The sequence below is a fragment of the Miniopterus natalensis genome, chromosome 2 (genome assembly GCF_054644295.1).
Source record: "Miniopterus natalensis isolate mMinNat1 chromosome 2, mMinNat1.hap1, whole genome shotgun sequence".
In the NCBI taxonomy this organism is placed as follows: Eukaryota; Metazoa; Chordata; class Mammalia; order Chiroptera; family Miniopteridae; genus Miniopterus; species Miniopterus natalensis.
Genome location: NC_142082.1, coordinates 52149147 through 52167894, shown reverse-complemented (window position 1 = coordinate 52167894; position 18748 = coordinate 52149147). Strand labels below are relative to the sequence as shown.

At 38.0% G+C, this 18748-nt stretch overlaps 1 protein-coding gene across 3 annotated transcripts in view; it reads left to right on the top strand.

Annotated features, from left to right (window-relative positions):
• Window positions 1–18748, top strand: part of LMO7 (LIM domain 7) — a 203096-nt gene that overhangs the window by 155569 nt on the left and 28779 nt on the right. For all 3 annotated transcript variants that reach the window (XM_087814294.1, XM_087814293.1, XM_087814292.1), the window contains 5 exons: window positions 474–503; window positions 8334–8451; window positions 10556–10698; window positions 11917–12349; window positions 14038–14352. In XM_087814294.1, the coding sequence (XP_087670420.1) occupies window positions 474–503; window positions 8334–8451; window positions 10556–10698; window positions 11917–12349; window positions 14038–14352 (1039 nt within the window). The remainder of the gene's footprint in view (window positions 1–473; window positions 504–8333; window positions 8452–10555; window positions 10699–11916; window positions 12350–14037; window positions 14353–18748) is intronic.

The window sequence follows — 18748 nt, the reverse complement described above, 5'->3', positions numbered from 1 at the left end:
AGTTCAGTGCAAACTTTATTAAAATGCATGAATATTATTTGCTGTCTGCTAAATTTTACTTGTATGTAATTATGGCCATTTTTATAATAATGGACACATTTATGTGTTGTGCAACTTGATGTTTGATGAATGTTCGGTTTGTTGAACTTTGGGATGGGCAAATGTGATTAGGTTGAATAAAATTAGTAGATGCAAATCTAACTTTTTTATTAGTTCCTGGCAACAGAAAGCTTTTTGTTTTAGATTTGTTAGTTCAAGCTAAGTCAGGAAACACTTTATCTTGCTTCACATGAATTCCTTGAGATAGGAGATCAATGAGAATTTGAGACATGATCAAGAATGTGACTGGAGAAGCAACCTTTTGAGATTTGTCCATCTCGTGTTAGACTATTTAAGTTAAAAACGTTGAACATTTAAAAAAAATAACACACTGGAAGAAATGACTTTTAATTTTTGGTTTTCTGATTTCTTAGACTCTTTCAAAAGATTTATGGTGAGAATGGGTAAGTTTTGTGGTTTGCAGTGAAAAAGAAAACTGCATATTGTTTGTCCTTTGTATAACGTGTCATTGCACTTCTATCCTGGCATGTCACTAAATGGGGATGCTGTGTGCTATGCATGAGATTTTAAAATGGGATAGTTTTCTTAATTTGACAAACTAATGGTAGTGTGTCTGAGTGCTCAGTGCATGAACTGCTATATGACAACAATAGAATTGTTTTATTAGAAGTTCAAAATTCAGGCCTTTTTTTTTTTTTTAAGGAGTTGATTAAAAAGCATTCACCTAAGATGAGGTATATTTATTTTGATATTTGATTACTATGCAGACCTAAATTCTCACTTCTGGATGTTGAAGACCATAGAACAGCATTTTAGGAAGATAATATTAGCATTTACTTTGAAGCTGGAATACATGCGGTTGGCATTCTCTGTATACTCCTACCTACAAGGGGCTTTCTTAGTTTGATGGTGAATGCCATTAATTTTCCCTTTGTAGGATTTGGAAAATTTTCAAGATTCCTGTGTTATAGAGTCAAATTAGCCTTCCAAAGCTGCAAAAATTAAAATCTGGGTATTTTCCAATATTATTGCAAGGACTGTATTTGTAACTAATTAAAAAAAAAAAAAATTTATTGATTTCAGAGGGACAGGAAAGGAGAGGGAGGGAGAGAGAGAGATAGAAACATCAATGATGAGAGAGTCATTGATTGAGCCCACAACCTGGGCATGTGCCCTGACCAGGAATCGAACCCCTATCACCTGGATCCTAGGTCGACGCTTAACCGCTGAGCCACGCCCGGCCGGGCTGTTACTAATTTTTAATTTTTGTCTCCTGTTTTTAAATTTTAGTCACCTTGTAGACATAAAATATTATAAAAATAACTTTCTGGAAATATCTTCCATTTCCAGAATAACAGAGTTAAAAGTAAATACTACTTTTACTTTTTACTTCATACTAACTGTGTAGAATCATTTCTTCTTAGTGAAAAATAGCCAGGTGGCAACATATAAATAAATATTTCCCATCAAACTTTCTATAACCTAGTGCCTCTAACTGCTAATATTTTTGAACAAGAAGAAAACTTAAGTGTGTTAAATGTCTCAGTCTTGATCTTTAATCAAGTATTTTAGGCCTAAGACTTAGTAGCTAAGTATCTTTCCCTACCAGGATTTATTTCATCTCTAAGATTCTCTAGTTTTGATAGCTTTGGATAATTTGATAGTGTAGAGATCTTGAAAGTTGCTAAAATTGCTATTTAAAGCAATATAACCAGTCTGGATATCAAAGGTGTAACTGAACCACGAGCAAATAATCGCAAGTACTTCTCAGTCGCTGATTTAAAAAATCAGGCTCCCAGCGTGCCTTCAGTGTGCCAGGCGAGGGCCTGCTGCTCTCCACCCGGCCCCTCGGGTGCTTGCAGCCTTCTCACTGGTGAGGGTGAATGAACACGGCAACTCATTCAGCATGATGCTGAAGCATCTGCTAATCTTGATTCATCGTGGTAAAGCTGTTTTAACTTGATGAAAAACCTCTTTGCAGCTTCAAACATTTGAATGATAACTTTCAGAAGAATCTTCATTGGTAAATAAGACTTTATAATGTGAACAGGTTGTTTTTTAAGAGTGGATACAAACAAGTACCCTGAGTTCCAGTCACTTGATAGGAATAGGAACATGTACAGCAATTTCAATGACTGTACATGCTCCTCTTTAGGGATATGTTATATAACTGGGTTAAGAAAAAAGAGAAACCCAAATGCCCAGGCTCAGAAAGCTAAGGATTTTTCTGGGCTGTCACTAGCAGCAGCAAATGCCTCCTGTTGACTATTTCAGCACTGTTGCTTGCATAGTACAGTATGTGTTTTAAAGGCAATTTAGTGCCAAGGAAACAGCACAAATAGAGAAAGATTGTCTGTAAATAGAGGCTGATGAATAACGCTTGCCTTGTCAAAGAATGGAAAGTAACACAAATACAAATATGTCTTCACAAAACTCAAATGTGTTTAGACCACTTACAATCAGAATCTATTATGTGGTATTTTTTCTATATTCTATCAGTTACCAATGTTTTTATTAAGTTGGTCTGCAATGAAAGCAAAAGCAAAAAAAAAAAAAAAAAAGCATTGAATATGGGTTTTTAATCTGGAACTCATTTTATGTTTATAAAGATGTTTGTAAGTGTTCATAAATGGAAAACAACTGATTTTTTGGGTGATATTTCTCTGGATATAATGTATGTTGTTAAGCTTGGAATACTTACATGGAAAATCATTATTGTTCAACATCCTGTGGTTGAAAAATAATGAATGTTGTGTGTATGTTTTTGTAAGGATCAGGTTAAAGAGAAATGTGCATTACCTTTTGAAGTCCTGGATTATTAATTTCTGGCTTGCTTTTTATTTGGCATTTAACACCTGTCACTTTGTTTACTTTTAGTAAGATGCTTTGTATGTGGCAGTCATTTCTCACATGTGTGCTTTTGTGTTGCATGGACTTATGTCTATATGGTTTCACGACATTTGAAAATTTGGTTTATGCAAGGGTATATAGATAAAATTTTGTAATATGATTAAGCCATTGGATCTGTCACCAAGTATCAATAGGAAATGAATATTGATTCAAAGTAAAGTTGTCATCAAAGGCAGCTAAGGTACCTATATCTCACTTATGGGTTTTGGCTAAAACTTTCAGCAGAACTATAAGGACACATAAGACAACAAAAAGGGAAAAATAAAGTGAGTTACTTTCTGGAGATTTTGCCCCAGAGGACGTTTGGCATTGTATGCAGGCATTTTTTGATTGTCATACTGGGTGGGCTTTTGCAGGGTCATGTGTTGCCCTGGCGTCTAGGGCCTTTATAGCTAGGGGCACTGCTAACAGTCCTTCAGTATGCAGGATAGCCCCCAACCACAAATAATTTTCTGATCCCAAAATGTCAATAGTACTGCTGTGGAGAAGCCCTGACTTAGATTATAACCTATAAATGAAAAGTCTCTTTTACATTGTTTATCATTCCAGTTTATGGTAGTTCTGGAGCCTCTTACCCAGGTTTTAGTATTGATTACTTTTTAGAGAATTCCTACAACACCTCATGGAGGTATACATGGTGAGGCAAATAATACAACAATTAATAAATAATAATATAAGAATAAACCCTGTTTTGTGTACTCCCAATTGTAGACCTATTTTTGCCAACCCTCTATTTGGAGGTACATTAATAAGTATATTAATATCTTCCTCTGAAGGTTGGAGCCCCTTAACTTAGTATCATGGAATTTCCATTTGGCCCATAAGGCTATCGGTGATTTTTATATTAAGAAAATTTTGCTACATGTTGGTCCTTTTTGATCTTTTCCTCCTTAGATATTCATCTACAAATTTTCTGAAATTGAGTTTTAAAATAATATGCATCATAAAACTAGTCAAAAAGGGCCAGGAGAGTAGCAGTTGATCAGTGTCATGGGAGAAGAGAGTAAGATTTTAGTAATACTGTTTTATAGTCTGTACTTTCTTCTTTAACCTTTCCCCTTCTTTCTCTCTTTGCCCTAAGTACTATTAAAAAAATTTATACTCAGCCAAAAATGCAACATGTTAGACCTGTATTTTTTTTTCTTTTGGAAAAAATCCAAATGCAGTTTTAAATTGAAGCTTTTCCAAATACAAATGTGGCAAGTAAATGAATTGTAAGAATTGTGATTGGCCAGTGAATAGTAATTTATTCTGTAAGACATATTAGAGCTGTGTAGTCTTTTATAGTTTTCCCAAACAATTTCCTGGGACTATCTCTGGTACTCATCTCATTTCTGTGAGGTAGACAGGGGGGTATTAGATGCATTTTTGAAACACAGAGAAAGGAAAACAGACATTACAGCTTTCCCAAGGATGTCCAGCTAGTGAGTGGTAGAACCGGACTGAGGGTTTTGTCAAATGAGATAATCCAGGTAGGCTGCTTGGCACACAGTAAGCCCTCAGAAGTTTATTATGCTGTTAACTCTGATAAGGAAAGAAAGAATTCTTCATGATCTGGCTGAAACACTTCTGCCTCCAAAAGTTCTAGATTTTATCAGGGTGGCCTGGGATGACCTCTCTAACTTGAAACTGCTTTGGGAGTTAGTTTTCAGAAGATCCCACACAGTTGTATTTGCCTTAATAAGAAGACTTGGTGTATAGCACCAGAAGGTTATTGAAATGCAGTCGACATAACCTTACCCAAATCTCATAATAATCCCTTCCTTGCTTAGCAGATGAGGAACTGAGGCTCAGAGAAGTGAAATGATGTTAGGTTGGGGTAAAAATTGGTGCCATGGCCGGGCCTGGAGCCCTCACCTTCTGTCTCATTGCAGTGCCTGGCTCAGCCTGTATGGAAGGTGCTCAGGCTCTATGTAGGTAACGTTATGCACCCTGGGAACGAAAGGAGCTCGCATCCCTGCCTTATGCAGGGACTGGACTCACTTTGTTCATGTTGAGCCCGGCCTGTGTGCCAGGCTCTGTGCTGTGGGCTCTCAGGAGGACCATGCAGCCTCTGCCCATGATAAACATGTTTCCTGAAAAGACACAAGTTAAAGTTTTGCGGTAGTAGGACGAGGGCTCAGAGCACCGATGTACAAGTCTGGGCCGGTTGAGAGCATCTAGCTTCCCCCCAACCAAAAGATTATTATAATATTTGCATTTCTTTTTTGTTCTGGAATTTTTTTAACTACATGTCTTAAGCATCCAGATTCCCCTCATGCCTTGGTCCTGAACATTTTTCCCTGCCTCTTTTTATTGAGTCTGTCATAGAATTAGCTGAAATAGCCTTATTCTCTGCAGTTATGAGTTAAGTAAATTTATATCCTCAAATTCACATAAATCAGTTTTATATAGTCATACCTAGTTAAGTAATATTACATTAATAGAGCAATGTATATAATTTCACATATAAATATATATATTTCCTATGTGTAATTCTTTAGTATTCCTTAATAAATCCTATAAAGCTTTCTTGATAAAAGAAGTCATAAGTTCTCACAAAACATTAGAAACATTTCAGGTTTATTTTGCTTGATTAAATGTGATGAAACATTCCACATTCTTACCACAGATGTTAAATGAGTGTATTCTGCATGCTTTGTGCTGTGTTAACATGTTTTCCTCCCAAGCAATGTGTGAACTTGTGAGGGAGCTAAGCTCAGTGTGCACGCTTGTGTACACACTATGTGCACCATATGCTGAGTGTTAAATACCATGAGAAAGGTAGAGCTAAAGCACTAGAGGAGTTGGGAGAAGCTCAGACAGACCACTTTTGGCATGGAAGAGCTAAGAAGACTATATCAAAGTGGCAGAATATTATCTAGATCATTAATACATTTTTGAGCCCCTGCCATGGGCTGGGCGCTCTTTGAGGCACAGGTGATGTAACAATAAACAAACCAGACAGACTTCTGCTTTGTAATTTTTTAGGACAAGGCAGGTGATGTTGACATAAACATACATTTCAGATGACAATATTTGCTGTGTAGAAAGGGTAAGGAGAAAGGTGATCCAGGGGAGAGGGACATAGGATATATTTTGTAGGGTGACCAGGGAAGGAAACACTGAGGTAACATTTAAGCAGGTGACTGGGAGTGAGAGATAAGCCATGTGGATATTTGGGTGAAGAGCTCATGTTTGAGCCTGAACAAGGAAACCTGTTGGCAGGAGTCGAGTGAGTGGAGGAGAGCATTTCAGGAGATGTGTGCAGAGAAGTAGGCAGGGGCCAGATTGTGGTTGGACCTGGTAAGTCTTGGTAGGACCTGTTTTTAACTCAAGCGAGATGGGAAGGAACTGGTGGGTGTTGAGTAGACACATGCCATGATCTGAGTGCAGTTTTGAAGATGACTCCGTCTGCTGTGTTATGAGTGCGCTGTTGGGCTGGAAGAGGTGGAATCAGGGAGACCGATTATTGTAATAATACAGGCAAGAAATATGATGGCCTGGGTAAGGGTGGTAATGGTGGAGGTGGTGAGGAGTGGTTGAATCCTAGATATATTTAGAAGGTAGAGTGACAGGATTTACTGATGGGATCGGTTACCATGTATGAGAGAAAGAGAGGAGTCTGAGATGACTCCAAGAGTTTGGCCTATAGTCTGGAATGTTGGAGTTGACTTTTATTGGGATGAGGAAGGTGGGAGATGAGCAATCATGTTTTTGGTCTGTGACAAGTTTGACCTGCCTGTTAGACTTCCAAGAGGATGTTGCATATACTTATCTGGAGTTTCGTCTAGCAGGATTTCTGGGGACAGAGGGGCATTTATAAAGGCATATGTACTGGGGAAGGGCTATTGAGTGGAGGGAACAGTTCAGGATACCTTCACTGGGTCTGGAGGCTGGGTGATAATTTAAGAAGCTTTTTAAAAAGTCTAGGTAAGAGTTGACTGTGCTCTGATCTAGGGTGTTGGCAATAGAAATGGAAAGAAAAAGACACTGAGTAAGAGGACTTGATAACTAATTGAAAGAAGGGAGAAGGGAGAGGCAAAGGTGAAAAATGGTTCTTTGGTTTCAGATTTGGATGATTGGAGGGCAGGTAACACCATTTACAGCTATAGGAGGAAAAGCAGGCCTGCGGACAGAATTGACCTTGGCTACATCAGCAATAACCATGTGTTTAGTGAGTTACTGTTTACAGAATCCTTTTTGATATTATTTTAATTGGTCCTTTTACAATTTAGGTACCTAGGGGATATCCATACAGAGATGTTTATCTAGTGAGCAATTAGAATTGAGTCTAAGGAGGGGACTGGTCCTAGTCTGTGGATCTGGGAGTCATTTACATAGAGATTATAATTGAATTCCTGAGCTAGCTAAGGGCAGGCGGGTTATAAAAGAAATGTGGTAATGGCAAAATCTTGGGGAAGGCAAAGTTAAGGGGCCCAAGAAGGAGGTGTAGTGTTACTTAAATGAATAAAGGTGGAGTCACTTATGATGAAATAAAATCAGAGGTGCCTTATGAATGATTTGTAGGAGACAGAATTTTGGGCATCCTACGTTCAAAAGCTGTCCCTCTCTCTTCACTCATTCCTACCTGTTCTTCAATATTCAGATCTGACTCCTCTTTTTTTCCTCAGTTTCACCTTTTCCAGGGCAACTTACCCCCTCCCTCTCTAGGTGCATGCACATAGCACACATATGCCTCGTGTGCAACACCCTACTCTGGTCATTAGTTTCTACTCTAGACTGAGCTCTTGGCAGGGGTTACCCATAGAAGACATGAAAGCTGCCTTAATGAAACAGAGAACTATGGAGGCTATATTATAACTGCATATCAGAAGCTACCTGTGGTGCTTTGAGAACAGGCCCAGTGCAATGGCGGGTGGATCTTATAGAATCTTTGAGAAAAAGCAGCACATTTATTCATGGTATTGAACTTGAGGAGAAAATATCAGGTAATCATTAAATTATTTAATGTGTCCAGAACAGCAGCCAAACCTTAAAAGATTATCTTGGGGAGAGATAGAAAAATAAAGACAAATTGTTCTAGTGACTAATAATTAATATTTTTTTCTGAAATAGTTTTTTTTTTTATGCATGGACTACTCTAAATATAAGCATTGGATTATTTTTTTCAGACTTGTGCAGGCTTCATTTAGCCACTTTGCGAAAGAATTCACACTTGAGTTGCATGCAAGGCTCTTGTTTCTGCGTTTTGGAAAAACACCATTTATCTCTGTAGTGCTATTTCTGTGACGTTATCACTAAAGCATCTAGGTAGTACGGCAGAAATTTAGATGGAATTTCCAAGTATAAGCCCAACCTTCCAGTTTTAACCCTAAATCTGATCATGTGAACCTTGGTTACCATGGGTGTTTTTGTTACAGGAGCAAGTCCTTGAGTGATGTCAGCGCAGAGGATGTTCAGAACTTGCGTCAGCTGCGTTACGAGGAGATGCAGAAAATGAAATCACAATTAAAAGAGCAGGATCAGAAATGGCAGGATGTGAGTATTCTTTGTGTTGGGAGATGGGAAGACAGGGAAGTGAGTTTGTATGACTCTTCTTTACTCCCCTTCAAAGAAAGTCAGTATACTCGAGATGATTTTCCTTGCTATTAAAGAATTCAGGCTTGTAGAAAATGTGATCATCTTCCTTTAAAAAGATTTTAAAACCTTTTTGGTCTATTACTGTTGTATATTTTAAAGGCCATTGTGCAAAACACAACAGGACGTTTATCTTCTAATATTCCCTGAGTTCTCAAATATGAGGAGCTGCTTTCTTGCAGTGCTGCTAGCTTGCTGACTTGTTTCGGTAGCTGAATTTGGGTAGGATTGTTACTGATGCTCCAGGAACAAACTTTGCTCCAGGTCTGGGAAAGCAGAGGAGCAGGGGCTCAGCACAGAGTCCTGGCATCAGCGTGGAGAGATGAACAGCTTCTTAAAGTGAATAGAGGAGATTTAAGAAGAAATATGAACTGTGTAACTCAGGGTAATAGTTTGGCTGAAAAAGTAATCATATAATTATGAATCAAACTTAGATGTTTTCACAGAGCTGTCATATATCCACATGTCTATATGGATGTAGACTTAATCTTAGTTTTGTCTCTGCAGAAAAAAGCTTGACCTATTTTGAAAGGGGTAATTGTTATAAACCAAAGCAGTGTGTAAAGAAATACAACAGATAAACTATACAGAGCAAACCCAAAGAAAGTTCGAAGGCGTCTTTATGGTAATAGAGTTGAGTGGTAGCATGAACAAAAGGGCCAGAGAGAGTAAATCTTAATTTTCAAAGGAAATAAAGCCTAAGTGAGAAGAAACCCCTGCTGTGGCTACATTTCAAAATTCCAGTGCCTCTTTTAGTTGGGAACTCAATTTAATTGTCAGGAAACAGGAATTCAGTGTCACTTTGCCAAAATACATGGTAAGTAGGTGTGAAAATAATAACTATTGAGGATTTATCCATTAGGTTAGGTCGGGTAAAAATTGATGCTTGTCATTCTATAGGATGAAATGCACACTGCTTTTGTTCTTTCTGCAAATAGTTCATACAGGATTCAGGCCATTTTTAAAGCAGGAGTGGCTTGGTCTGCTCCCAAAGGGCATAAACCAAACTTAACTTTGTTCATCCTGGGCGTGAGATTCCCTTTAGTCTGAGAACTTGGATAGGCTTCTCCTTGGGCCAGAATGACGCTAGCAGTTCTTAGTATGGGATACCTCTGTTTGGGAGACAGACATAGAAAAGGTTGTACTATTCAAAATGCCTTGAACCCCTGGGTGTTGGAACCAGCTTAGACTGCTACAGCTAATTTAAAGCTGAATTAGGTTGATTGTCTTGGGTTCACCCAGCTAGGTAAGACTTACATTCCTAGGAATATGGGAAACAGGTGTCCCCTTGTTCCCATGTGATCTTCCTTATTGCCCTGTCCTTACGCAAAGTTTAGCCACTTTGAAGTCAGTTTCCAAACCCCTGCCTGAGGTGGAATTGACCACTCTCTCCTTTGAACCCCCACTCTCTCAGGAACCTGTCACAATCAGTGTTGAACTATTATTTACGTGTCATCTTTCCCTTCTACACTAAGTGTTCCTGGAGAGGGGAGGGGTGGGGAAGACATCTGATTCATCTGTGTGTGTACAGGCCCCTTGCCTCAAAGCAGGGACCGAGCTTAGGTTTGTTCAGTGGAAGACCCAGTGTGCATCCATGCTTAACTATTTTACAATCATGTTTCTTTTCCAGTTTTACTAGTGAAAAAAATGTCATTTCATTTAAAGTCCAGATTATTGGAGTGAGATGAAAATGAACTTGAAACAGTTCCTGCTCTTTCTGACCTGGCACCTAATTACAAGCATTTAGCATTCTTTGTGAAATGGGCAACGAGGCAAGGAAACAAAAATGGGGTCTATCTTATTAGGTCAGGCTTTTTAGGCAGACACATGAGATAAAAGCTTGGTACAGAAACGCCGGCTATAAAAAGCAAAATTAGGGCACCTTGGCATCAAGTGGGAGTGAATAGTTTCAGCGATGTAATGGGATACTCTGGCACGCTCTCACTGCTAGAAAGAGTGTGTAGAAATTCAGGTATGCTGTGCTGATGTGATTTTCTTCTGTCAGGACCTTGCAAAATGGAAAGATCGTCGAAAAAGCTACACTTCAGATTTGCAGAAGAAAAAAGAAGAGAGGGAAGAAATTGAAAAGCAGGCGCTTGAGAAATCTGAGAGAAGCTCTAAGACATTTAAGGAAATGCTGCAGGACAGGTAATAGGCTGAATGGATCTCCTGGTTGGAGAGACCAGTGTTAGAAATGGAAGTTTTGTGGATGTGCAGGGTGATTTGATTGTGCACCAATATTAAACTATAAACAGTGTAGTGAAACTTTCAGCATTTGCTTTGCAGTGAAAAAGCAAAGTCTTGCTATGGTAAATGGTGACTTGGATTAACAAACGAAAGGAGTGCTAAGTAGATATTCATTATTTCTTCATTTTGCATGAATATTCACACGCAGAATTGGGTGGCAGTGGCTATTTTTGGTGCAGAAAATGAACTATTTTTTCTCCGTTTAAAATGAATGTAGGAATGGAATGGTCAAATAAAATCAGCTCCCACTCTTAACTAAATTGTGTAAAATATAGCAAATTTCTTCTTCATGTTTTAGTGGTACAATTAAAATTATATTTTAAAGGAAGGCCACAGAAAAATAAATTGTGAGGGTTTATTTTTTGCATTGCAACATAACAGGATAAAGATTAAATTTAAACTTTCCTGTCGAGCCGTTACTATGTGAAACCTTGGGGCATATACAGGTCAGGGAGATGGCAAATATGCTTTAAGGATAACGTCCAAAAGGAAATGTGCTGTCAGGTGAAATTAAACAAAGCTTCTTTGTGCCCTAGAAGCCAGTGGCAAACACAGTTTCATTCACTTAATGGCAACACAGCCAGCTTGAGAGGAACTCCTTACTAAATGCTAGAGATGAAACTGTTTCATCAGTTCCTCCATAAGTATGAATGGTGACTTTTAATCGGTAATAACTGTCCATGCAAATTCTATGAAGCTGTGTGAAACCTTAGAATAAGTTGATCTTAATGGAAGTCTCTGTCTTTTGTAGTCTTTTATTTTTACTAAATTATTATAAATCATGTACAGGAAATACAATGCTGATAAGGAATCTATATCTTCGGAGGATTCAAATTGGTTGTCTTACAATTAGTTATACGTATAGTGTGTCAATTTTCGAAGAGTTATGAACTTGTGGATAAATTTGGTGAATACTTCCTTATTAAAATTTCTTTAGTGTAGCATAAAAATTGCATGTATTTATCTTCATATCCTGTTAATATTGTATTACTTATTGTGTGAAGTGGTCATCTTTTTATTCTCAGTTCATTTTATATGTTAATTACCAAAATAAGATCTGCCTGTCCACCTTTCTATGCCAAACGCATAACTTTGCGGTTATGGTGTGTTTCTGTTAAGGGAATCCCGAAATCAGACATCTACAGTTACATCGAGCGAGAGAATATGTTCTTCTTCTGATGTGCTGGATGAAGACAAGCTTCCCCTGACACTAACTATGTCAGAAGCAAGTCACCAGAGTGAGAGAGGAGAAGCGAAGGGAACAACCTATCCTACAGAAATTCCTAAACAGGATTCTACAACCTTCGTGAAAAGAGAGGACACTCTAACAGCTGAAATTCAGCTTCCTTCTGCAAGTCCCACAGAAGAGCAACGCCCAGCCTCTTTGTCTTCTCAGCGTTCACTGACTACACAAATGGAGTCGACTCGGGTTTCAGCTTCTCTCCCCAGAAGTTACCAGAAAACTGATACAGCTAGGTTGACATCTGTGGTCACACCGAGACCTTTTGGCTCTCAGTCAAGGGGAATCTCATCGCTCTCGAGATCCTACACGGTAAAAAAGTGTTCTCAGTTCGTATACTCTATTCTCGAGAGCAAACTGGTGGTGTATTTGTGCAGAAGCTTGAGTTATGTATATTTGATGGGTAAAGCGTACATGACATAACGCAATTTTTATTTTAGCCAGTATAGATTCAATAGACATTTAATGCTTAAAATATAGCAATGATGCAGAATTGATTCAGCTTTAAATTCAATGAGAGTAGAACTGATACATTTTGAAGAATGAATAAGCTACATTCTAAGGCAGAGCATTTATTTTTTAGCATCCGATTTTCTCAGATATAGCCTTTGTAAAGTGTGAGCTTGCACTATATGAAGTTGCCAATAGTCAGTTCTTTTAGACTTACAAAACAGCAATTTCATATGGGTTAACCTAAATATTTTTGTTTCTTATGTACAAAGTTTTATTTTTCCTCATTTTTCACTTCATTAGAACTTGATGTGCTTGAGCGAAGTTATTAAAATGTATCTTATGTTAAAAAAGTATATGTATATTTCTACTTATATTGCTATTTTAAAAAATATAGAATATAGAACCATTTGCCCTGAGAATAAAGCAGCACCACAAACCTGAAAGTGGGTGTATTAATTTTAACTACGTAAAAGCAATACCATTTTAAGATCAATATTCAAGTTCCTTTTTTCTCTGCAAATGTGGAATCCTAAAATCTAAAAGAGAAAAAATATGATTTAAAAAAAATTGAAGCAAGGGAAGCTTGTCTAAACTAGCCAGGAAACTCCTGACCATTATCTTAAGTAAAACACAGTCATATTTGACAAAATAAAAATTAAATTTATATGACAGACACTTTTAACATAGTCAAAAGATAATTTATAGACTTGGAAAAATATTAGTAAAATGTGTTATAGATATAGGGCCAGTATCCCTAAGATTTAAAATGGTCCTACAAATTGGTAAGGAAAAGATGAATGGTAGAAAAATGTGTATAGAGAAGAATAGCCAGTTCAGTTCAAGGGAGAGGGAATTTGAATGGTCGATAACATAAAGCACCCAGGCGCGCGTTCAACCTCATTAGAATGAGAATGAAGTGTCCAGCTTCTCACCCATCAAATTCAAAATGTGTGGTGTTGGCAAGGATGCAGAGAAACCAGCATTCTTATACATTACTTTGAGGGTGGGTTGCTATAATTTTAAAAAGATATTATGTATAATTTATATTTATATATTATATATAATTTATATTTATTTGTTACATATATAAATATATTTTGGTCCAGCAAGTCTACTTTTGGAAATCTATGCTATAAAAAGAAACATTCTGATTATAAGTTATAATTATGTGGGTATTTGTTGCAATATTTTTGGAAGTTACCGAAAACTTTGAACAACATTGGATGCGTATCACATGAATACATTGTAGGTATTACTCTAGAGTATTCAACAATTAAAAAGAGTCGAATTCTATCTGTTGACCTGGATTCATGTAAATGAGCAAAGCAAGTTTCAGAGGTCTGTTTATATTATGAACACTTTTGTGAAAACAACTCCTCCTCCTACATATATGCCTATCTGGCGTGAAAGAATGTACTCCAAACTTTTAGTAATCTTCACTTTCCTGTGTGAGGCATATGCTTCTTTTATAGCTTTAAAATATTAATGTATACATTTTAAAACAGAAATCGAATAATATCAAGTTTAAAATGATGTTTCCTCTTTAGATGGATGACGTTTGGAAGTATAATGGAGACGTAGAAGGTGTTAAGAGAACTCAGTACAGTTCTGTCAGCACCTCTGTGCAAAAACCTGACCCACGCCAGCTTGCTTCCAGCTCCTTCAATGAAAGAGGGGCTGGGACGTCGACACTGGGAGAGAATGTGATGAGGTTGCCTTCTCCTACACGCCCCTTCTCGTCTCTCTCCCAGGACCAGGCTGCCACTTCCAATGCCACATTGTCTTCAACCTCTGGCCTCAGTTTAATGTCTGAGCTTGGAGAGGGGAGAAGCTCACCGCAGATAGAGGGCTCAAGATCAAAGGTGAGTTTGGGAAGGTGTTTAATCACCCAGGCTCAGAAGCATAAGTATTTAAACTGGAACCCGTATTTCTAACCCGTATTTCTAGGCGTTATAGCCAGTTACACGGGCTGATAATGTGGAATATGAGATTGTGTTTTATTTTGAACAGATCTTGGATGAAGTAGGTCTCCTTCAACTCTGAGTTCATGGATCCAGATGACCCTGTGAAATGGGTGTGTGGGACCATTGGCCAGGCGCCTTGGGGTTTAGCTGGGTGTTCTTTCTACTGCCCATTTCAGCAGCTGCCTCCTTGACACTGCACAACAGTCCCTGATTCAGGGGCAGGACTCACGCGGGAAGCTTTACATGAAGGTCTAATAAATGAATGGCTAATATAGGCCCTTTCTTAGAGCAATTAACTGACCATAAGGAGAAATTGGTACACACGAGAGGTGTAGGCCTCTAGGGACATGGCATTTCTTTCTCTGTCATATTAACCTCCTAGTGACTTTCAGTGCTAATTTATACTTTAGAAAGTCTAGAGTTTTATACCATGTCTTGTCTCTTAATGGGAATATTGAGGGTTAGTTACAGTATGACAATTGCATTTCTTAACATTTGGAGTCCAAACAAAATATACCATCAAATGAAGAATGACTGGAGGTATTTGTAAATTTTCCTACCTAAAATCCCCAAAGATGACTTAACAGATTTATTAGGTAATGAATGTTCTTTTAGTATGTTTTACATGCAGGCTAAAAACTGTTGATTGTCTGGGTCAAGCTTTTCTCTTTTAGAAAAAACCCTTGTAAAGCAATTTGACATATGAATCCCTTAGCATGGAGGAACTTTTGGGATTCTTTAGCTTAGTGTAGATTTCTCTGGTTCCTTCCTGTTTGTTTCCTAAGGAACAACATGAAGTATAGAACTTGGTCTAAGTTAAATTCATGAGGTAACTATATGTGAAATAATTTAAAATAGCATATTTATTTGGTATTATTGGATTTTTATTAGTACTGTAAAGTTTTACAACTTTAAGCTTTTTTTCTGATTATAAAGTACTATGTAGTTGTGATAATTTGGAAATGCAGGAAAGTGCAGGATACATAAAAATCACTGGTAATCCCATCGTTTATGGGTAATCTTTGTTAACATTTAGGTATATTTCTTTCCATTTTTCCCACACATATTTACAAACATATCTAAAAAAAGCTTTGCAGCTTGCTGAAATCATTAGTTGTAAATTACCTTTTTAGCTTTATTTTTTTTATTTTACTATTTTTTAAAGTTTTATTTTTCATTTACAGTTTACCTTTAATAATATTTTGTATTAGTTTCAGGTGTTTAAGGTCATTTTTAAAGAATTGGAAATATATAATCAGCATTATAAGTTTCAGTGGATGAGAACAATGGCCTGTGTTATGCTTGGGGAACATCAGGAACTAGTGAATGAATATTAGGAACAGCAGCAAGGTGTCCTTTGTTTTGTGAACTTGCGTGTATGCCTTCACCCTTCAAAGAGCAAATCCAACCACGCAGCCTGATTAATGTATCGGTGCTAGATGCAGCTAACTCTCTCAGTGTGACAGCTGACTAGCTGCATCCATGGATTAAGAAAAAGAGGCTAAGTGTGGTGTGTGGGCCTGTGCCAGGTTATTGCACGTCAGAGGAACCCGAGTTTACATGGCACGGTGTCAGGTTTCATCCTTAATGGATTTATGCTCCTTTGTCACCAAACTTGAAATGATTTTTCACCAAGCAAAACTAGGCTTCATTTAACAAGTGGAACCATTGGAATTCTTGAATGTGGGTATGTGTCATATGGCCACTTGCCCATCCCTGAGGTGCTTGGTGTGTCACATCTGCACTACAAGGGAAGTAGCTTACATAGCCTCGCCCTGCTCCTGTCACTGAGGAGGAGCTCACTGACTTGTGAAAAGCGCTATGAAGGCACAAAAGAGTCAGTGACTAATATGTCAAGGGCACATGCAACACTCCTGCAGACTCGTTGCCAAACTATAATTCTAGGAGTTCAGAGAATGGAAAGGAAAACAATAGAGTGTGGCTGAACTTGATGTCTTGGTAGTTTTATAATTGTTCTACAGGTCTTACTTGCACTTTTCCTAGTAGTGTCCTTTTATTTCTTCTTCCAGAATCTTCCTTGACATTATACTTTTCTTTCCTTGCTTCAGTGGAAATCCAGGCCCTTTCCCCGTCAATGCAAATGTTTTGTAAATAGTCACATGTGTTTGTGCATTCCACAGAGGCTAGCATCAGAGTAACCCATGTACCGCCAGGTTGGACTCAGTAATTTCTCTGCTGCAGAGCCTCCAGTGGTCTGTCTGTTCAGTGAAGCTCAAAGCACTCAGGGGAGCACTGAGGCCCTTCATCACTGGTCCCAAAATCCTTTTGTAGTGCTGTTAACAGCTGCTTATTGAGTGAATGATTATCATGTGCCAACCCCAGGCATCTCAGGGGTTATCTTAGTTAGTCCCCATAACCCTGTATCAGTGTTTTATAGTTATGGAAATTGAGGCATGGAGTGGTCATGTTACTTGTCCAAGGCAGTACAAGGTACTGAGTGGTGGAGTCAGGATTTGAACCCAGGCAGTCTGATTCAAGCTACCGACACCACACCATGTTGTGGGAAGGAGAGAGGATCTAGCCACATGAGACTGCTTGCTTTTTCTTGAGCACATCAGATATTTGTTTTTATTGTCATTCTACTTGAAAATGCTTATGTCACCCAGCTCTGTCTTTTGAAGAAGTCCCCCTGTTCTTTCAAAGCCCAAGAGGGTCACTTCCTTTGTGAATCAAAATACCCCCTTTCTCAAGTTGGAATTGAATTTTGCACCCTTGAAAGCTTCACCTGCTGAATTCATTCTTGTCCCATATGTTCACTGTGTCTCCTTCACTGGTGTTCTTTGTACCCTCCACAACCTTTACACATAGTTGGCACTTAAATATTTACTGATCTGATTTGCATTTAAGGCCTTGATTACTAGACTGAAGTATAAACTTGATCCAGCAGGTAATTTAGGTCCTTATTACATCTTTAATATGAGAATTTGAAGATTAATGGGTGTTTTAGGAATGTAAGCACTGTGATGTTAAATTAGAACTATTTTAAAGAAATGAAGTCTGGGGGCAGAGACTGGTTAGGAGCCTATCACAAAATTATGGTAATAAGTTGGTTTGTGACATAAAAAAGGAAAGGCATAATGAAGGGAAGAAATTAATATGATCTCACTTCCTGCCTACAGAAATTTCTTTCCCATCTCTGTTGCCGAGCTCAGGGGGTTTATGCTTCTCTGGTTCCTTCTCTCCCCTGCTTCTCTTTTTGTGTTGCTCCTTTGCTTCTCTTGCCAATCCAGGCTACTGGGACAATTCTGGGGGTGTCCCTGAGCAAGGAGATCGAGTCCTTCATCTTCTTCTAATGCTCACAGATGTGGCTTTCATACTTTCCCCCAAATTGGTGTTACTTACAGGTTTTCATTTTATTTTGGCTAGTCAGAACCCTCAATTCTCAAATCCCATTCAAGCCCACATTTTGGAATCTGTGTCTCAGATTTTTTTTTTTTTTTTTTTAAAGCAGTACCCAGATGTAGGATGATAAATATGAAAGGAAGGAAGCTTTTTACATGTCCATTTCCTGATCCCCAAACCTATTAAATGCCCCTTTTAATAATGCCCAGGGCTTCTCTGACCACAGCTTCACACCATACAATTTATTTGCTTGTCACCTTCACTAGACCTGACATTTTGTGCAGGTAGGAAACAAGCCTGTCTTGCTCACTGTTAGGACAGTGCCTGGATCTGTATTTGTTGAATGCTCACTGAGTTCTATTGGCTTTAGAGCTATGTATGTGAGTGTTAAGTAGGATTTTCTTTAGTTGATCTGGAAACTGCTTAACCAGCATATATATATATATATATATATAAAATGGATAACATTGTTTCCATTGGGAAAAAGAAGGTAATTATGAGGCATCAATCACTTGCCTTGGCACCCTTTAAATGTTTCATTTATTCCTCTCAATAACCTTGCAAAGTAGATGGTATTATCCCCATTATTACCAGTGAAAGTCTTGAGATGTGAAAGTTATGGAACATGCTTCAGGCCAGTTAAATGATCAGGCCACAGTTGTAATTTCTCTGACATTAATGCTTATGAAATATGACATGCTTAAATTTGAGAATTGCCTTAAGGAAAAACGCCAAATGTTGACTTATTTTAACTTTGCCCTGTCTTTAGAATTTTGGAGCCAACAGGGAGCCAACAGGGACTGAAATATCTTCTGGTCCATAAAGATAAAATAATCCCTAAGATTGTTTTGAGGAAGGTATATATTTATTGAGCCTTATAAGAACTGGATTATTTCTGAAATGTAGAGTTTGAAATCTACTCAGTAGGCAG